Raw genomic sequence first — 13,981 nt, forward strand, 5'->3', positions numbered from 1 at the left:
AGGCTGCCAATTTAGCTTACAAATACTGAGGTAAAAATACTGACCAAATAATGTGTGAACGCGGTCTAATACAGGAGGAGATGACATACAGATATATACAGGAGGAGATGACCGGTATATACTATATACAGGGGAGATGACCCGTATATACTATATACAGGAGAGATGACATACAGGCATACACTATATACAGAAGGAGATTACAGGCATACACTATATACAGAAGGAGATGACAGGTATATACACACTATACAGGGAAGATGACACCGGTACATACTATATAGAGAGGAGATGACAGGTATATACTATATACAGGGAAGATGACATACAGGTACATACTATATACAGGAGATGACAGGTATATACTACATATAGGAGGAGATGACATGTAGGTATATAGTATATACAGAAGAGATGACATACAGGTAAATACTATATACAGGAGGATATGACACATAGGTATATACAATATACAGGAGGAGATGACATACAGCAGTGTAATGAGGGAGCCGCCGCCATCTTGGACGGGCATACTAACAGATTGGCGTGACTCCATTTTGTCTCCTGGTCACAGGTCTGCAGAGATGAGTGCTCCTGGCCCCCACCTATTCTCATGAATAAAGTTCCTTTTAGCATGATAATTAAGTCAAGCTCAGTGTAGCAGGCAGAAGGTACTTCAAAGCCAATGAGGAAGCCACACCAGCAGGGGGCTAGGAGGTGCTTGGGGGCTTAATTAAAGCATGCATGTCAGGTGGCTCCAGGAGCCTAAGTCTATTATCTGCACAGCCGGACCGTCTCCGCCATGAAATTATGAATTACGGACGTGTCGTCCGAGGTACAGGCTCATAGAAAATATCCTCATGACCCTGAAGAAATTGCGCATCTGACTTTGCAACTCCCGGGTCCATGGGGGTTCTGAAACCTGAGATATGGAGATCAGCTTCCCACAGCAGCCGAATGGGTCCAGGTTTGATCCCTATACGACTGGCAGAACAAACCTCATGCGCTGGTACCACCCGTGTACTGATCCGACCACCCTGAGAGCAGTTATCCCATATATTAGATATTGGGCACAGATTTTGCAGTTAAGCTGAGGGGTGGAGATTGCTAGCCCACCCAGTTACAGGGGGACATAGAAGGTTTAAGAGCAGAGGACACTTGGAGAGTGGCACTCACTGAACAGAAGATGATATACTAAGGAACAGGGTATGCCAGCCAGAGGGGAGCAAGCACACGCTTTCTGGGGGCTGCCCGGTAACCAAGTCTTGGACCTGCGGAATGCTGAGCCCCCAGCTTCCACAAGCGACCTTCAACCTGGTAAATTGACCTCCAGCTGTATACCTTTAAGCCCTGTATTGTGATGGCTATATTTTACTGACTGATTCTTGATATATTTTGTCTGTATATTACTTTTAATTGCCTTAAGGGCGCACTAGGTAATTACATCAAATTAATTTTGGGCTGATCCTTTTACTCTGATTGCGAATCTTAGAATACCCAGCGAGGGTAACAGTGCAGTCTCCCCGGCGGCCATTTGCTCTCGGTGCAGTTCCCTTATTGACCTGAGAGACAAAGGGGGTGCCGGAGAGCTGTGCCTGTGCAGTGACGAGGGGGGAAAATATGAGAGGAGCGAGGGGGGAAAATATGAGAGGAGCGAGGGGGGAAAATATGAGAGGAGCGAGGGGGGAAAATATGAGAGGAGCGAGGGGGGAAAATATGAGAGGAGCGAGGGGGGAAAATATGAGAGGAGCGAGGGGGGAAAATATGAGAGGAGCGAGGGGGGAAAATATGAGAGGAGCGAGGGGGGAAAATATGAGAGGAGCGGGGGGAAAATATGAGAGGAGAGGGGGGAAAATATGAGAGGAGAGGGGGGAAAATATGAGAGGAGAGGGGGGAAAATATGAGAGGAGAGGGGGGAAAATGAGAGGAGAGGGGGGAAAATGAGAGGAGAGGGGGGAAAATGAGAGGAGAGGGGGGAAAATGAGAGGAGAGGGGGGAAAATGAGAGGAGAGGGGGGAAAATGAGAGGAGAGGGGGGAAAATGAGAGGAGAGGGGGAAAAGGAGAGGGGGGAAAATGAGAGGGGGAAAATGAGAGGAGAGAAAATGAGAGGAGGAAAATGAGAGGAGAGGGGGGAAAAGGAGAGGAGAGGGGGAAAAGGAGAGGGGGGGAAAATGAGAGGAGAGGGGGGAAAAGGAGAGGAGAGGGGGAAAAGGAGAGGGGGGAAAATGAGAGGGGGAAAATGAGAGGAGAGAAAATGAGAGGAGGAAAATGAGAGGAGAGGGGGGAAAAGGAGAGGAGAGGGGGAAAAGGAGAGGGGGAAAATGAGAGGGGGAAAATGAGAGGAGAGGGGGGAAAAGGAGAGGAGAGGGGGAAAATGAGAGGGGGAAAATGAGAGAGGAGAGGGGGGAAAATGAGAGGAGAGGGGGAAAATGAGAGGGGGAAAATGAGAGGGGGAAAATGGAGATGAGAGGGGGAAAATGAGAGGGGGAAAATGAGAGAGGAGAGGGGGGAAAATGAGAGGAGAGGGGGAAAATGAGAGGGGGAAAATGAGAGGGGGAAAATGGAGATGAGAGGGGGAAAATGAGAGGGGGAAAATGAGAGGGGGAAAATGAGAGGGGGAAAATGAGAGGGGGAAAATGAGAGGGGGAAAATGAGAGGGGGAAAATGAGAGAGGAGAGGAGGGAAAATGAGAGAGGAGAGGGGGGAAAATGAGAGAGGAGAGGGGGGAAAATGAGAGAGGAGAGGGGGGAAAATGAGAGAGGAGAGGGGGGAAAATGAGAGAGGAGAGGGGGGAAAATGAGAGAGGAGAGGGGGGAAAATGAGAGGAGAGGGGGGAAAATGAGAGGAGAGGGGGGAAAAGGAGAGGAGAGGGGGGAAAAGGAGAGGAGAGGGGGGAAAATGAGAGGGGGAAAATGAGAGGGGGAAAATGAGAGGGGGAAAATGAGAGGAGAGGGGGGAAAAGGAGAGGAGAGGGGGAAAAGGAGAGGGGGGAAAATGAGAGGGGGAAAATGAGAGGAGGAAAATGAGAGGAGAGGGGGAAAAGGAGAGGGGGGAAAATGAGAGGAGGGGGAAAAGGAGAGGAGAGGGGGGAAAAGGAGAGGGGGGAAAATGAGAGGAGAGGGGGGAAAATGAGAGAGGAGAGGGGGGAAAATGAGAGAGGAGAGGGGGGAAAATGAGAGGAGAGGGGGGAAAATGAGAGGAGAGGGGGGAAAATGAGAGAGGAGAGGGGGGAAAATGAGAGAGGAGAGGGGGGAAAATGAGAGAGGAGAGGGGGGAAAATGAGAGGGGGAAAATGAGAGGAGAGGGGGGAAAATGAGAGGAGAGGGGGGAAAATGAGAGGAGAGGGGGGAAAATGAGAGGAGCGAGGGGGGAAAATGAGAGGAGAGGGGGGAAAATGAGAGGAGAGGGGGGAAAATGAGAGGAGAGGGGGGAAAATGAGAGGAGAGGGGGGAAAATGAGAGGAGAGGGGGGAAAATGAGAGGAGAGGGGGGAAAATGAGAGGAGAGGGGGGAAAATGAGAGGAGAGGGGGGAAAATGAGAGGAGAGGGGGGAAAATGAGAGGAGAGGGGGGAAAATGAGAGGAGGGGAAAAGGAGAGGAGAGGGGGGAAAAGGAGAGGGGGAAAATGAGAGGAGCGAGGGGGGAAAATGAGAGGAGAGGGGGGAAAATGAGAGGAGAGGGGGGAAAATGAGAGGAGAGGGGGGAAAATGAGAGGAGAGGGGGGAAAATGAGAGGAGAGGGGGGAAAATGAGAGGAGAGGGGGGAAAATGAGAGGAGAGGGGGGAAAATGAGAGGAGAGGGGGGAAAATGAGAGGAGCGAGGGGGGAAAATGAGAGGAGCGAGGGGGGAAAATGAGAGGAGCGAGGGGGGAAAATGAGAGGAGCGAGGGGGGAAAATGAGAGGAGCGGGGGGAAAATGAGAGGAGAGGGGGGAAAATGAGAGGAGAGGGGGAAAATGAGAGGGGGAAAATGAGAGGAGAGGGGGGAAAATGAGAGGGGGAAAATGAGAGGAGAGGGGGGGAAATGAGAGGAGAGGGGGGAAAATGAGAGGAGAGGGGGGAAAATGAGAGGAGAGGGGGGAAAATGAGAGGAGCGGGGGGAAAATGAGAGGAGAGGGGGGAAAATGAGAGGAGAGGGGGAAAAGGAGAGGGGGAAAATGAGAGGGGGAAAATGAGAGGAGGAAAATGAGAGGGGGAAAATGAGAGGAGCGAGGGGGGAAAATGAGAGGAGCGAGGGGGGAAAATGAGAGGAGAGGGGGGAAAATGAGAGGAGAGGGGGGAAAATGAGAGGAGAGGGGGGAAAATGAGAGGAGAGGGGGGAAAAGGAGAGGAGAGGGGGAAAAGGAGAGGAGAGGGGGAAAAGGAGAGGAGGGAAAATGAGAGGAGAGGGGGGAAAAGGAGAGGAGAGGGGGGAAAAGGAGAGGAGAGGGGGGAAAAGGAGAGGAGAGGAGAGGGGGGAAAATGAGAGGAGAGGAGAGGGGGAAAAGGAGAGGAGAGGGGGAAAAGGAGAGGAGAGGGGGAAAAGGAGAGGAGAGGGGGAAAAGGAGAGGAGAGGGGGGAAAAGGAGAGGGGGGAAAAGGAGAGGAGAGGGGGAAAAGGAGAGGAGGGGGGAAAATGAGAGGAGAGGGGGGAAAAGGAGAGGAGAGGGGGGAAAAGGAGAGGAGAGGGGGGAAAAGGAGAGGAGAGGGGGGAAAAGGAGAGGAGAGGAGAGGGGGAAAATGAGAGGAGAGGAGAGGGGGAAAAGGAGAGGAGAGGGGGAAAAGGAGAGGAGAGGGGGAAAAGGAGAGGAGAGGGGGAAAAGGAGAGGAGAGGGGGAAAAGGAGAGGAGAGGGGGGAAAAGGAGAGGAGAGGGGGAAAAGGAGAGGAGAGGGGGAAAAGGAGAGGAGAGGGGGGAAAAGGAGAGGAGAGGGGGAAAAGGAGAGGAGAGGGGGGAAAAGGAGAGGAGAGGGGGGAAAAGGAGAGGAGAGGGGGGAAAAGGAGAGGAGAGGGGGGAAAAGGAGAGGAGAGGGGGGAAAAGGAGAGGAGAGGAGAGGGGGGAAAAGGAGAGGGGGAAAAGGAGAGGAGAGGAGAGGGGGGAAAAGGAGAGGAGAGGGGGGAAAAGGAGAGGAGAGGAGAGGGGGGAAATGAGAGGAGAGGAGAGGGGAAAAGGAGAGGAGAGGGGGAAAAGGAGAGGAGAGGGGGAAAAGGAGAGGAGAGGGGGAAAAGGAGAGGAGAGGGGGGAAAAGGAGAGGAGAGGGGGGGAAAAGGAGAGGAGAGGGGGGAAAGGAGAGGAGAGGGGGGAAAAGGAGAGGAGAGGAGAGGGGGGAAAAGGAGAGGGGGAAAAGGAGAGGAGAGGAGAGGGGGGAAAAGGAGAGGAGAGGGGGGAAAAGGAGAGGAGAGGAGAGGGGGGAAAATGAGAGGAGAGGAGAGGGGGAAAAGGAGAGGAGAGGGGGAAAAGGAGAGGAGAGGGGGAAAAGGAGAGGAGAGGGGGAAAAGGAGAGGAGAGGGGGAAAAGGAGAGGAGAGGGGGAAAAGGAGAGGAGAGGGGGGAAAAGGAGAGGGGGGAAAAGGAGAGGAGAGGGGGAAAAGGAGAGGAGGGGGGAAAATGAGAGGAGAGGGGGGAAAAGGAGAGGAGAGGGGGGAAAAGGAGAGGAGAGGGGGGAAAAGGAGAGGAGAGGGGGAAAAGGAGAGGAGAGGGGGGAAAATGAGAGGAGAGGAGAGGGGGAAAAGGAGAGGAGAGGAGAGGGGGAAAAGGAGAGGAGAGGGGGAAAAGGAGAGGAGAGGGGGAAAAGGAGAGGAGAGGGGGAAAAGGAGAGGAGAGGGGGAAAAGGAGAGGAGAGGGGGAAAAGGAGAGGAGAGGGGGAAAAGGAGAGGAGAGGGGGGAAAAGGAGAGGAGAGGGGGGAAAAGGAGAGGAGAGGGGGAAAAGGAGAGGAGAGGGGGGAAAAGGAGAGGAGAGGGGGGAAAAGGAGAGGAGAGGGGGGAAAAGGAGAGGAGAGGGGGGAAAAGGAGAGGAGAGGGGGGAAAAGGAGAGGAGGGAAAATGAGAGGAGAGGGGGGAAAATGAGAGGAGAGGGGGGAAAATGAGAGGAGAGGGGGGAAAAGGAGAGGAGAGGGGGGAAAAGGAGAGGAGAGGGGGGAAAAGGAGAGGAGAGGGGGGAAAAGGAGAGGAGAGGGGGGAAAAGGAGAGGAGAGGGGGGAAAAGGAGAGGAGAGGGGGGGAAAAGGAGAGGAGAGGGGGGGAAAAGGAGAGGAGAGGGGGGAAAAGGAGAGGAGAGGGGGAAAAGGAGAGGGGGGAAAATGAGAGGCGCGGGGGGGAAAAGGAGAGGAGAGGGGGAAAAGGAGAGGAGAGGGGGGAAAAGGAGAGGAGAGGGGGAAAAGGAGAGGAGATGGGGAAAAGGAGAGGAGATGGGGAAAAGGAGAGGAGAGGGGGAAAAGGAGAGGAGAGGGGGAAAAGGAGAGGAGAGGGGGGAAAAGGAGAGGAGAGGGGGGAAAAGGAGAGGAGAGGGGAAAAGGAGAGGGGGAAAAGGAGAGGGGGAAAAGGAGAGGAGGGGGGAAAATGAGAGGAGAGAAAATGAGAGGAGGGAAAATGAGAGGAGGAAAATGAGAGGAGAGGGGGGAAAAGGAGAGGAGGGGGGAAAAGGAGAGGAGAGGGGGGAAAAGGAGAGGAGAGGGGAAAAGGAGAGGGGGAAAAGGAGAGGGGGGAAAAGGAGAGGAGGGGGGAAAATGAGAGGAGAGAAAATGAGAGGAGGAAAATGAGAGGAGGAAAATGAGAGGAGAGGGGGGAAAAGGAGAGGAGGGGGGAAAAGGAGAGGAGAGGGGAAAAGGAGAGGAGAGGGGAAAAGGAAGAGGGGGAAAAGGAGAGGGGGGAAAATGAGAGGAGAGGGGGAAAATGAGAGGAGAGGGGGAAAATGAGAGGAGAGGGGGAAAATGAGAGGAGAGGGGGAAAATGAGAGGAGAGGGGGAAAATGAGAGGAGAGGGGGAAAATGAGAGGAGAGGGGGGAAAATGAGAGGGGGGAAAATGAGAGGGGGGAAAATGAGAGGGGGGAAAATGAGAGGGGGGAAAATGCGAGGAGCGAGGGGGGAAAATGCGAGGAGCGAGGGGGGAAAATGCGAGGAGCGAGGGGGGAAAATGCGAGGAGCGAGGGGGGAAAATGCGAGGAGCGAGGGGGGAAAATGCGAGGAGCGAGGGGGGAAAATGCGAGGAGCGGGGGGGGGAAAATGCGAGGAGCGAGGGGGGGAAAATGCGAGGAGCGAGGGGGGAAAATGCGAGGAGCGAGGGGGGAAAATGCGAGGAGCGAGGGGGGAAAATGCGAGGAGCGAGGGGGGAAAATGAGAGGAGCGAGGGGGGAAAATGAGAGGAGCGAGGTGCTATTACTAACCACATATTTATTATGCCCAGGCAACGCCGGGCTCTTCAGCTAGTACAAGTATAAAATCTTTAAACAGTTTGCAGGCGATGTACAGCATTGAAACATGGCTGCCTCTTCCGTAAACACCACACTTGTCTACAGTTTATGCCTGATATTGCAGCACAGCGTGATAGAGGGGAATAGAGCAAAACTGCAATATCACATACAGCATGTAGACAAGCATGTAGCGCTGCATCTTTGGAAGGAAGTATTTTCAATCCTGGATGAACCCTTCCAGGGGGGGGAAAAAAAAAAAAAAAAAAAAAAAATCAGTTTAGTAACTGAAATCAGATATTCAATTCTAAGCAAAATCTGTTTAATGGTCCAGAGGTTTAAGTGATTTGGAGAGCAGCAAGTGGAAACTGATTACCTAAAACCCTAACTATTGCATGCAATTTTTTTTTATTTTTTAAAGAAAACAAACCTTGTTTACAAAAGTGAACGCATCTAAAAGAAGCTTATAAAGAACTTATGGGATATGGTAGACTGACTATTTTCCTTTAAGATCACATTATGCAATGTTGTAGTAGGTAGACAAAGTGCATTGTGCATATGGCGATTAGCGCTGGAGACCGTTCATCAAGTTTGGGTTGTTGTGTCCAGCAATGATCACCTACCAGGAATGTGGATGCCATCATATTTGATGTCCATCTCATGAAGTCCGGCTTCTGTAGGAGCATATCTGACAGTGACGGTTCCATCTTTGTTATCAGTGATGTCGGGTTTGGCCACTTTCCCAGAAGGCATACGCACCTCTCCTATATTATGAAGGAGCAGGATTAACAAAGGACAAACTCTTAGGAGACCAAAAAAAAAAAAAACACATGACAAGTGTTTACCTGTGATCTCTCCCTTCTTGATAGTGAAGGGAATAACCAAATCAAACGGTCTCAAGCCTGCAACATCCAGTCCATTCACTCCCATCACAGGGCGATCTGTAGCCTAAACAGAAGGATCCATACATGAGAGAATATTTAAAGAAATAAGAGCATGAAAAAGGGAAAAAAAAAAAAAAAAAAAAAAATTGAGGACATTCTTCAATAAGATGCAAAAAAACCCAAAACTCCAATGCAAGTTCATCAAGGCAGGGAGAAAAAAAAAAATTCTGAACTCTCAAAGTTGAAAAATGACCTTTTATCATCGCAGTCTTGTTTATTGTTACCACTTAGAAGTGGTCAATCCCCAATTACAAGATATAGGACCCATCACATCACCCATGGCAGATTAAGCCTTTTTGTCTACCCCTTAAGGGTAGAATATAGCACTTTTGGAATTTTTCACAAACAGGAAAAAATAAAAAAAAATTGATGAACGAACAATGGAATTTAGGATTAGAAATAAATGTAACATGGATGAAACAAAAATCCACAAATTGCATGATGAAGTCTTTGCAGTAAGTTTATCCAAAATCTTGGCAAACCTGGAAACATGAATTCTGCAAGAGACCATTACATATTTCTGAACACAATACAAAAAGATGGATGAGACGGACGGATGGATATAAGTGTTAGCGCCCTCCTGCCACCCGACCTTTGGTGAGTGGTTGGAAATCTGACAGACTAAGACTTAATGAGATGTTGGTAGTAAGAAGAATGGGAAGAGGTGGCAAACAACTGGAATTTATAAAGCGGAGAGGTATGAGCCCAGCCATATGACCCCACAACCCCCATCCCTCCCAAAATTTTATTCCAGAGGAGACTGAGGAAAAGACCATATCTGGAACAATATACACAGGGAAGGAACTTTCCTTGGAATTCATCTTGTGTTGTCACAGCAGAAGCAGAGAGACGGTATTCACACTAGTGACCCTATACCAGAGCACTGCAGAAGCCAATGTGAGTGCTGATGGCACATGCAAAAACCCTCGCATGCAAGCAAAGCGCTAAATCTACAAGGACAAACAAGTTAAACTTATGCAACCAGATTTAACCCACTATTTGCGATTAAAAAAAAAAACGGAATGGTGTTACATTTAATAAGAGACTGGGTGCTTTAGCTACGAGCAAGATTTGGAGAGAGGTTTGAATTCCAAAATTTCTTCCCTGTCCCATAGCGTTCCAGGATGTATTTTCCCCTCCCTGAATAATACAGTTACTGTTAAAAGGCAGGGTACCCAGGGTTGCTGCATGCCCGGGTACGCGTAAGGTGGGGCTAACTGCTGCTGCGCCATCTGCTGAGGCATCATTTGCTCGCCGTCCAGAGCCTGCGTTGGAGGTGTAAGAACACATTAGTCACATACTACAACTAAATACATCAAGACATGTGGAGGAAAAAAAAAACACTATGTGGGACACTGTAGAACAATGATTGAGGACCATTTTTGTGTATTAATTTTACAATCTGCATTATATTCGAATGCTTTAAAGTCTGATCCATTATGCTTGAATTTCAGATAGCAACTCCAATATCCCCCAATAAGGCGTTTAGATCTCAGACGTAGTGCTTCTGATCTGTTGATTACTTAATATAAAGTATTGTGTTATAGACTTACTGTAAAGAGCTATTCTCATCTTAATGGCAACAAATGCAAAATTTTTTAAAAAAATAAAGCAGCTTGTCAATTTATCCCTTTAAATATTCGATAGCTTAAGCTAGGTTTTGTTCATTGCCTAGGTAACTGGCCACCTCGGCAGTTTATCAGCTGTGACCTTGCTTACAAGCTTTTTGCTGCACAGCTTGTAAGTGCTGCTCTGAAGCTGGGCAGAGCTGATGCCGCAGAGGTAGTGATGTACCCGCTTGGCAAATACGATAAAGTAGGGGCCAACTGTTAATCCGCAGCGGATCTCTCCACAGGAAGACTGAAGGCTGGAGATTGGAAAGCTACTGAAGAATTATGAAAGAAACCCTTTCAGTTTTACATAATATATACATTTATTCCCAGAAAAAGAATGTTTAGCTAAAAATGCAAGAATTGAGTCTACTCCATACTTACTGTAACTTGGAAGGGGCTGTTCGGGATGTGCTCCCCACCAAAGCGCACACAAATTACATATTTGCCGGGCTGAGGGGCAGTGTAGAAGATATCAAAAGTACCATCTTCATTTTCGACAACATCTACATCCACTTCTGTGCCATCTGGTGTGCACACTGTACACGTCACTTTACCCTTGCCGGCTGCCTTGGCATCAACTGTTATTACAGTCTCTTCACCAATCTGGATAGTGGGTCCGATGCCAGCACCTGTGCAGAACCAGGATGTGGGAAGGTACAGAGAGGATGAGAAACTAGTTTTACAGGGTTTTTGTTCAGTTACTTCCATGCGCCACCACCAAGTTGTGGATATAAACAAAAATACTAAACACTGACATTCACAGCCAGATACCCTTGTGTTCTACAAGAAGCTCAGTTCTCAGGAAATTTTAAGCACAAGATTAAAATTGTGAAATATTCAAGCTTTTCACAAAAATGCATGATCTTATGCCAAATATATCATGTCCAGCACTTACCAGGGAAAGTTTGATAAGTTTGGATTTTTTTTTTAATCATACTAGTTACCTCCACCACTAAGTGGACACCTTTAAGGTGGAGACATCAGTTAGAAGAGGCCCTACTAACATGAACACAAACCAAATTGTTTGTGATCTCAAAATTGAAATCTTTTAACACCAGAGGGTCAGCAATGAAAATATTAGTGGAGCAAAAACCTTTGCAGGACCCTGATCAAGTAGTCCATGGCCGCTGACCCAAAGCCATGCGAACCTCCTACCTGCAGCATCCCCGGGACCTCCAATTAGTGTTTAGCACAACAAGTGTTTGCTGCAATGGCAACTTTGTGCCAGGCCGAAGAGTTAGAAGGTGTCAGATCCTGCAGTTCGGAGGGTGGTCATATGCTCTGGTGGCCATGGACTACACACATGGCTGCTAGACCAGGGTCCGGTGAAGGCTTGTTCATCTCTGGTTGGAAGGCTGTGTCCTCATGGGTTTGTTACACTGTAAATTTGCACATGGAAAAACCTGCTATGTATAAGTTACCAGCAATATAAAGCAAATTTTAAGAAAGGCCTCAAGACAAGCTGCAGATGTAAAGTCCACAGTATGTATATTGATACCACTTTGCTTTTTTTGCCCCAGTATCAGTCCCATGTGGCTGTTCCCTTCATGTACATGGGACACCAAACTGGCCAAAATGAGATTTCATTTCCCCAGTGTAAAAATAACACTTTTTAAAAACCGAGTTTTGTGCAACTTTAATATACAGTCCATTTGGAGTTTCTATGAGAAAGTGACAGGATCATCATTCCCTGCAGAATTGATGATCTGTGGGTTTGTGCACTTGAACAGTTAAAATTTCCTGAGTGAATGATTTCCAGAAGAACATCCTGAAGAGAAGACCAGGAGAGGGTGAAAGAGGGTGTAGAGCAAAGTGAGATTAGAGCTACAGTTATAGGGTCAAGGATTGAGGAGCCGTACAAAGCGGGCATGCAAGTAGCAAGTCATAAGACCGAACCATGCAGTAAGGAACTCCAGGCCCAAAGAAAGTCCTACCCTTCAGTGTTAGGGAGTGTGGTCTGTGCCGAGTGGCTTTTTAGTGTACATAACACCCCCATTCATTGGCCTTTACAGAATCAGGGTTGTCATTTCCATCCTAAAACCATGGCCTCCACTCATTTATGGCGAAGGTTTTAGTTCTGTAGTAATTAAAGGCACAGGCTTGAGGCCAATATGGAAGCTTGCCAGAATATTAAAAAACTTCCACCATACATGGGCATGCTTTGCCAGCTAGACATGACCCACGACAGGCGGCCTCAAAGCCAACGTTTCCAGCAGATTCCACATTTTGTTAATGTCGTACTTGAGCAAATTGTTTAAAAATCTATTGTCAGACTATTTGTCTAATTCTTCATACCACACTCCACAACCCTGCAAATCCAAAACTACGAAGACCGAGGTCCAAACATCCCACCACTGAAAAGCAGTTATACCAGGGGTTTTATTTATGACATTACTAAAAAGATGTCAGGAAGACAAACCAACAGTCTAAATTAGGGCGCGTTGGTAGGCAACGGCCATTGCAGTCATATAGAAAAAGCACATCATGCCTACAAGAAAAGCCAACTGCTAACAACCCATGTGGCCAGTCGTATGGATGTTTGGGCTATTCACAGCTGTTACACTTGAAGCCAAGAGGAGACAACCATCATTGACGATCTACAAGATTTAGGTTGGTGCATTGTATATGGAAGTTAACAGATAAGGCTGCACGACCACCCACTGGATTATCTGGTGAGCTGCTCGTGACCATGTTGCCACAGAAAGGCAAGATTACAAAGTGATCAATCCAACAGATCCATGGAAACAAGAGCCATAGGATATGGCATGCTGAGCTATACCCAGAATAACCTTTTTATAACAGCTGTGAATGTCCAGACTGCCATAAGGATCAGCAAGTTAATGTCATCTCGACGGAGTAAAATTTTAGTCAAGACAAGCAAGCGGCTTACCTAGCCCGTGACCTCCGATTGACACTGAGGTGAAAGGGCAAAGAGCAAGGAAAGGTAACGTGAGACAAGGTGACAATGTGAGGGTAAAGTGCATAACAAAAATACACATCAGCAGGGATACATTACACATCTTGACATGTTACGCCATAAACCGTGTGCAGCGCTGAGAAATGTGTACGCAAGAAGCAGTGAGGAGAGCAACGGGACAAGTCCTAGGCATTCCACGCTCTACACTGCCCTACTCCGAGATTTGTACACACGTCTGTCCTACATCGATGGCACCGCCACGTCCTGTGACAACTGCATTATTTAGTTTGGTGCAATGTAATCTATACATGTGGCTTTATTCCAGGCTGAAGTGGTTTACAAGGATGGAAACAAAGTAAATTAATTGCCTGTGGAATACCTCCTCCAACCGAACAATTCACGAATCTCACCTGTCACACTGCATTTACTGGCATCGCCTGTAGGTACAGCACGGATGCGGTAAGGTGAATATGGGATCTCATCACCGCCATATTTGATGAGAATAGTGTAGCGCCCAGTCATATCAGGCACGTAGGACACAGTATAGGTTCCATCTTGGTTGTCACGGATAGTGGCTTTCTTGGGTTTGCCTTCAGGATCCTGGAATTAGGGATTTAGCATGCTTTAATGATAAACAGTTACATTATATTCGCTACCAGAGACCCAGATTTGAGTGATTTGTCACTTTTTGGACCGCTTGGTTCAGTTTTGCTAGAACCCGTTTTCTCTACTGGAAATGTAGCAGTGGTCAGAATGCGGAGCTTTGTATAACCCTGCCCATGCCCCTGGTGTCCTGAACACACAAGTGGAAACACTTCACACCTTCTGACTTTTGAACAGACATGCCAATCGCAGCATGACACTATTTACTATAAGAAAGGTCACACAAATAGGTTCAAAGAAAAATAATGTATTCACTGGTAAAATAGCCAGGATCCAGTCACAAATCAATGATTAGAATATTAACCTGAGAGGCATCTAGAAATCTGACCCCCAAGTTAACTCTATAAATTAGGCCTTTACACTTAGATCCAATAAGTATCGTTTCTCCTTGCAGAGTGTGACATGTTAAGCAGGTCGAGGAGACTTAAAGCTGCAATGCTCCTCTGGGAAATATGTAAATTGTCT

The 13,981-nt window shown here is 48.2% G+C and overlaps 1 protein-coding gene across 4 annotated transcripts in view; it reads right to left on the bottom strand.

The window, feature by feature from the left end:
- Window positions 1-13,981, bottom strand: part of FLNA (filamin A) — a 144,247-nt gene that overhangs the window by 10,646 nt on the left and 119,620 nt on the right. Inside the window, exons 29-34 of one of the 4 annotated variants that reach the window (XM_069748387.1) lie at window positions 13,264-13,453; window positions 12,827-12,850; window positions 10,318-10,565; window positions 9,499-9,588; window positions 8,225-8,327; window positions 8,003-8,143 (exon numbers count right to left, since the gene is read on the bottom strand). In XM_069748387.1, the coding sequence (XP_069604488.1) occupies window positions 8,003-8,143; window positions 8,225-8,327; window positions 9,499-9,588; window positions 10,318-10,565; window positions 12,827-12,850; window positions 13,264-13,453 (796 nt within the window). The remainder of the gene's footprint in view (window positions 1-8,002; window positions 8,144-8,224; window positions 8,328-9,498; window positions 9,589-10,317; window positions 10,566-12,826; window positions 12,851-13,263; window positions 13,454-13,981) is intronic. The other 3 variants (XM_069748389.1, XM_069748388.1, XM_069748390.1) reach the window with 3 other exon arrangements.

This window comes from Ranitomeya imitator, chromosome 2 (assembly GCF_032444005.1).
Source record: "Ranitomeya imitator isolate aRanImi1 chromosome 2, aRanImi1.pri, whole genome shotgun sequence".
NCBI lineage: Eukaryota > Metazoa > Chordata > Amphibia > Anura > Dendrobatidae > Ranitomeya > Ranitomeya imitator.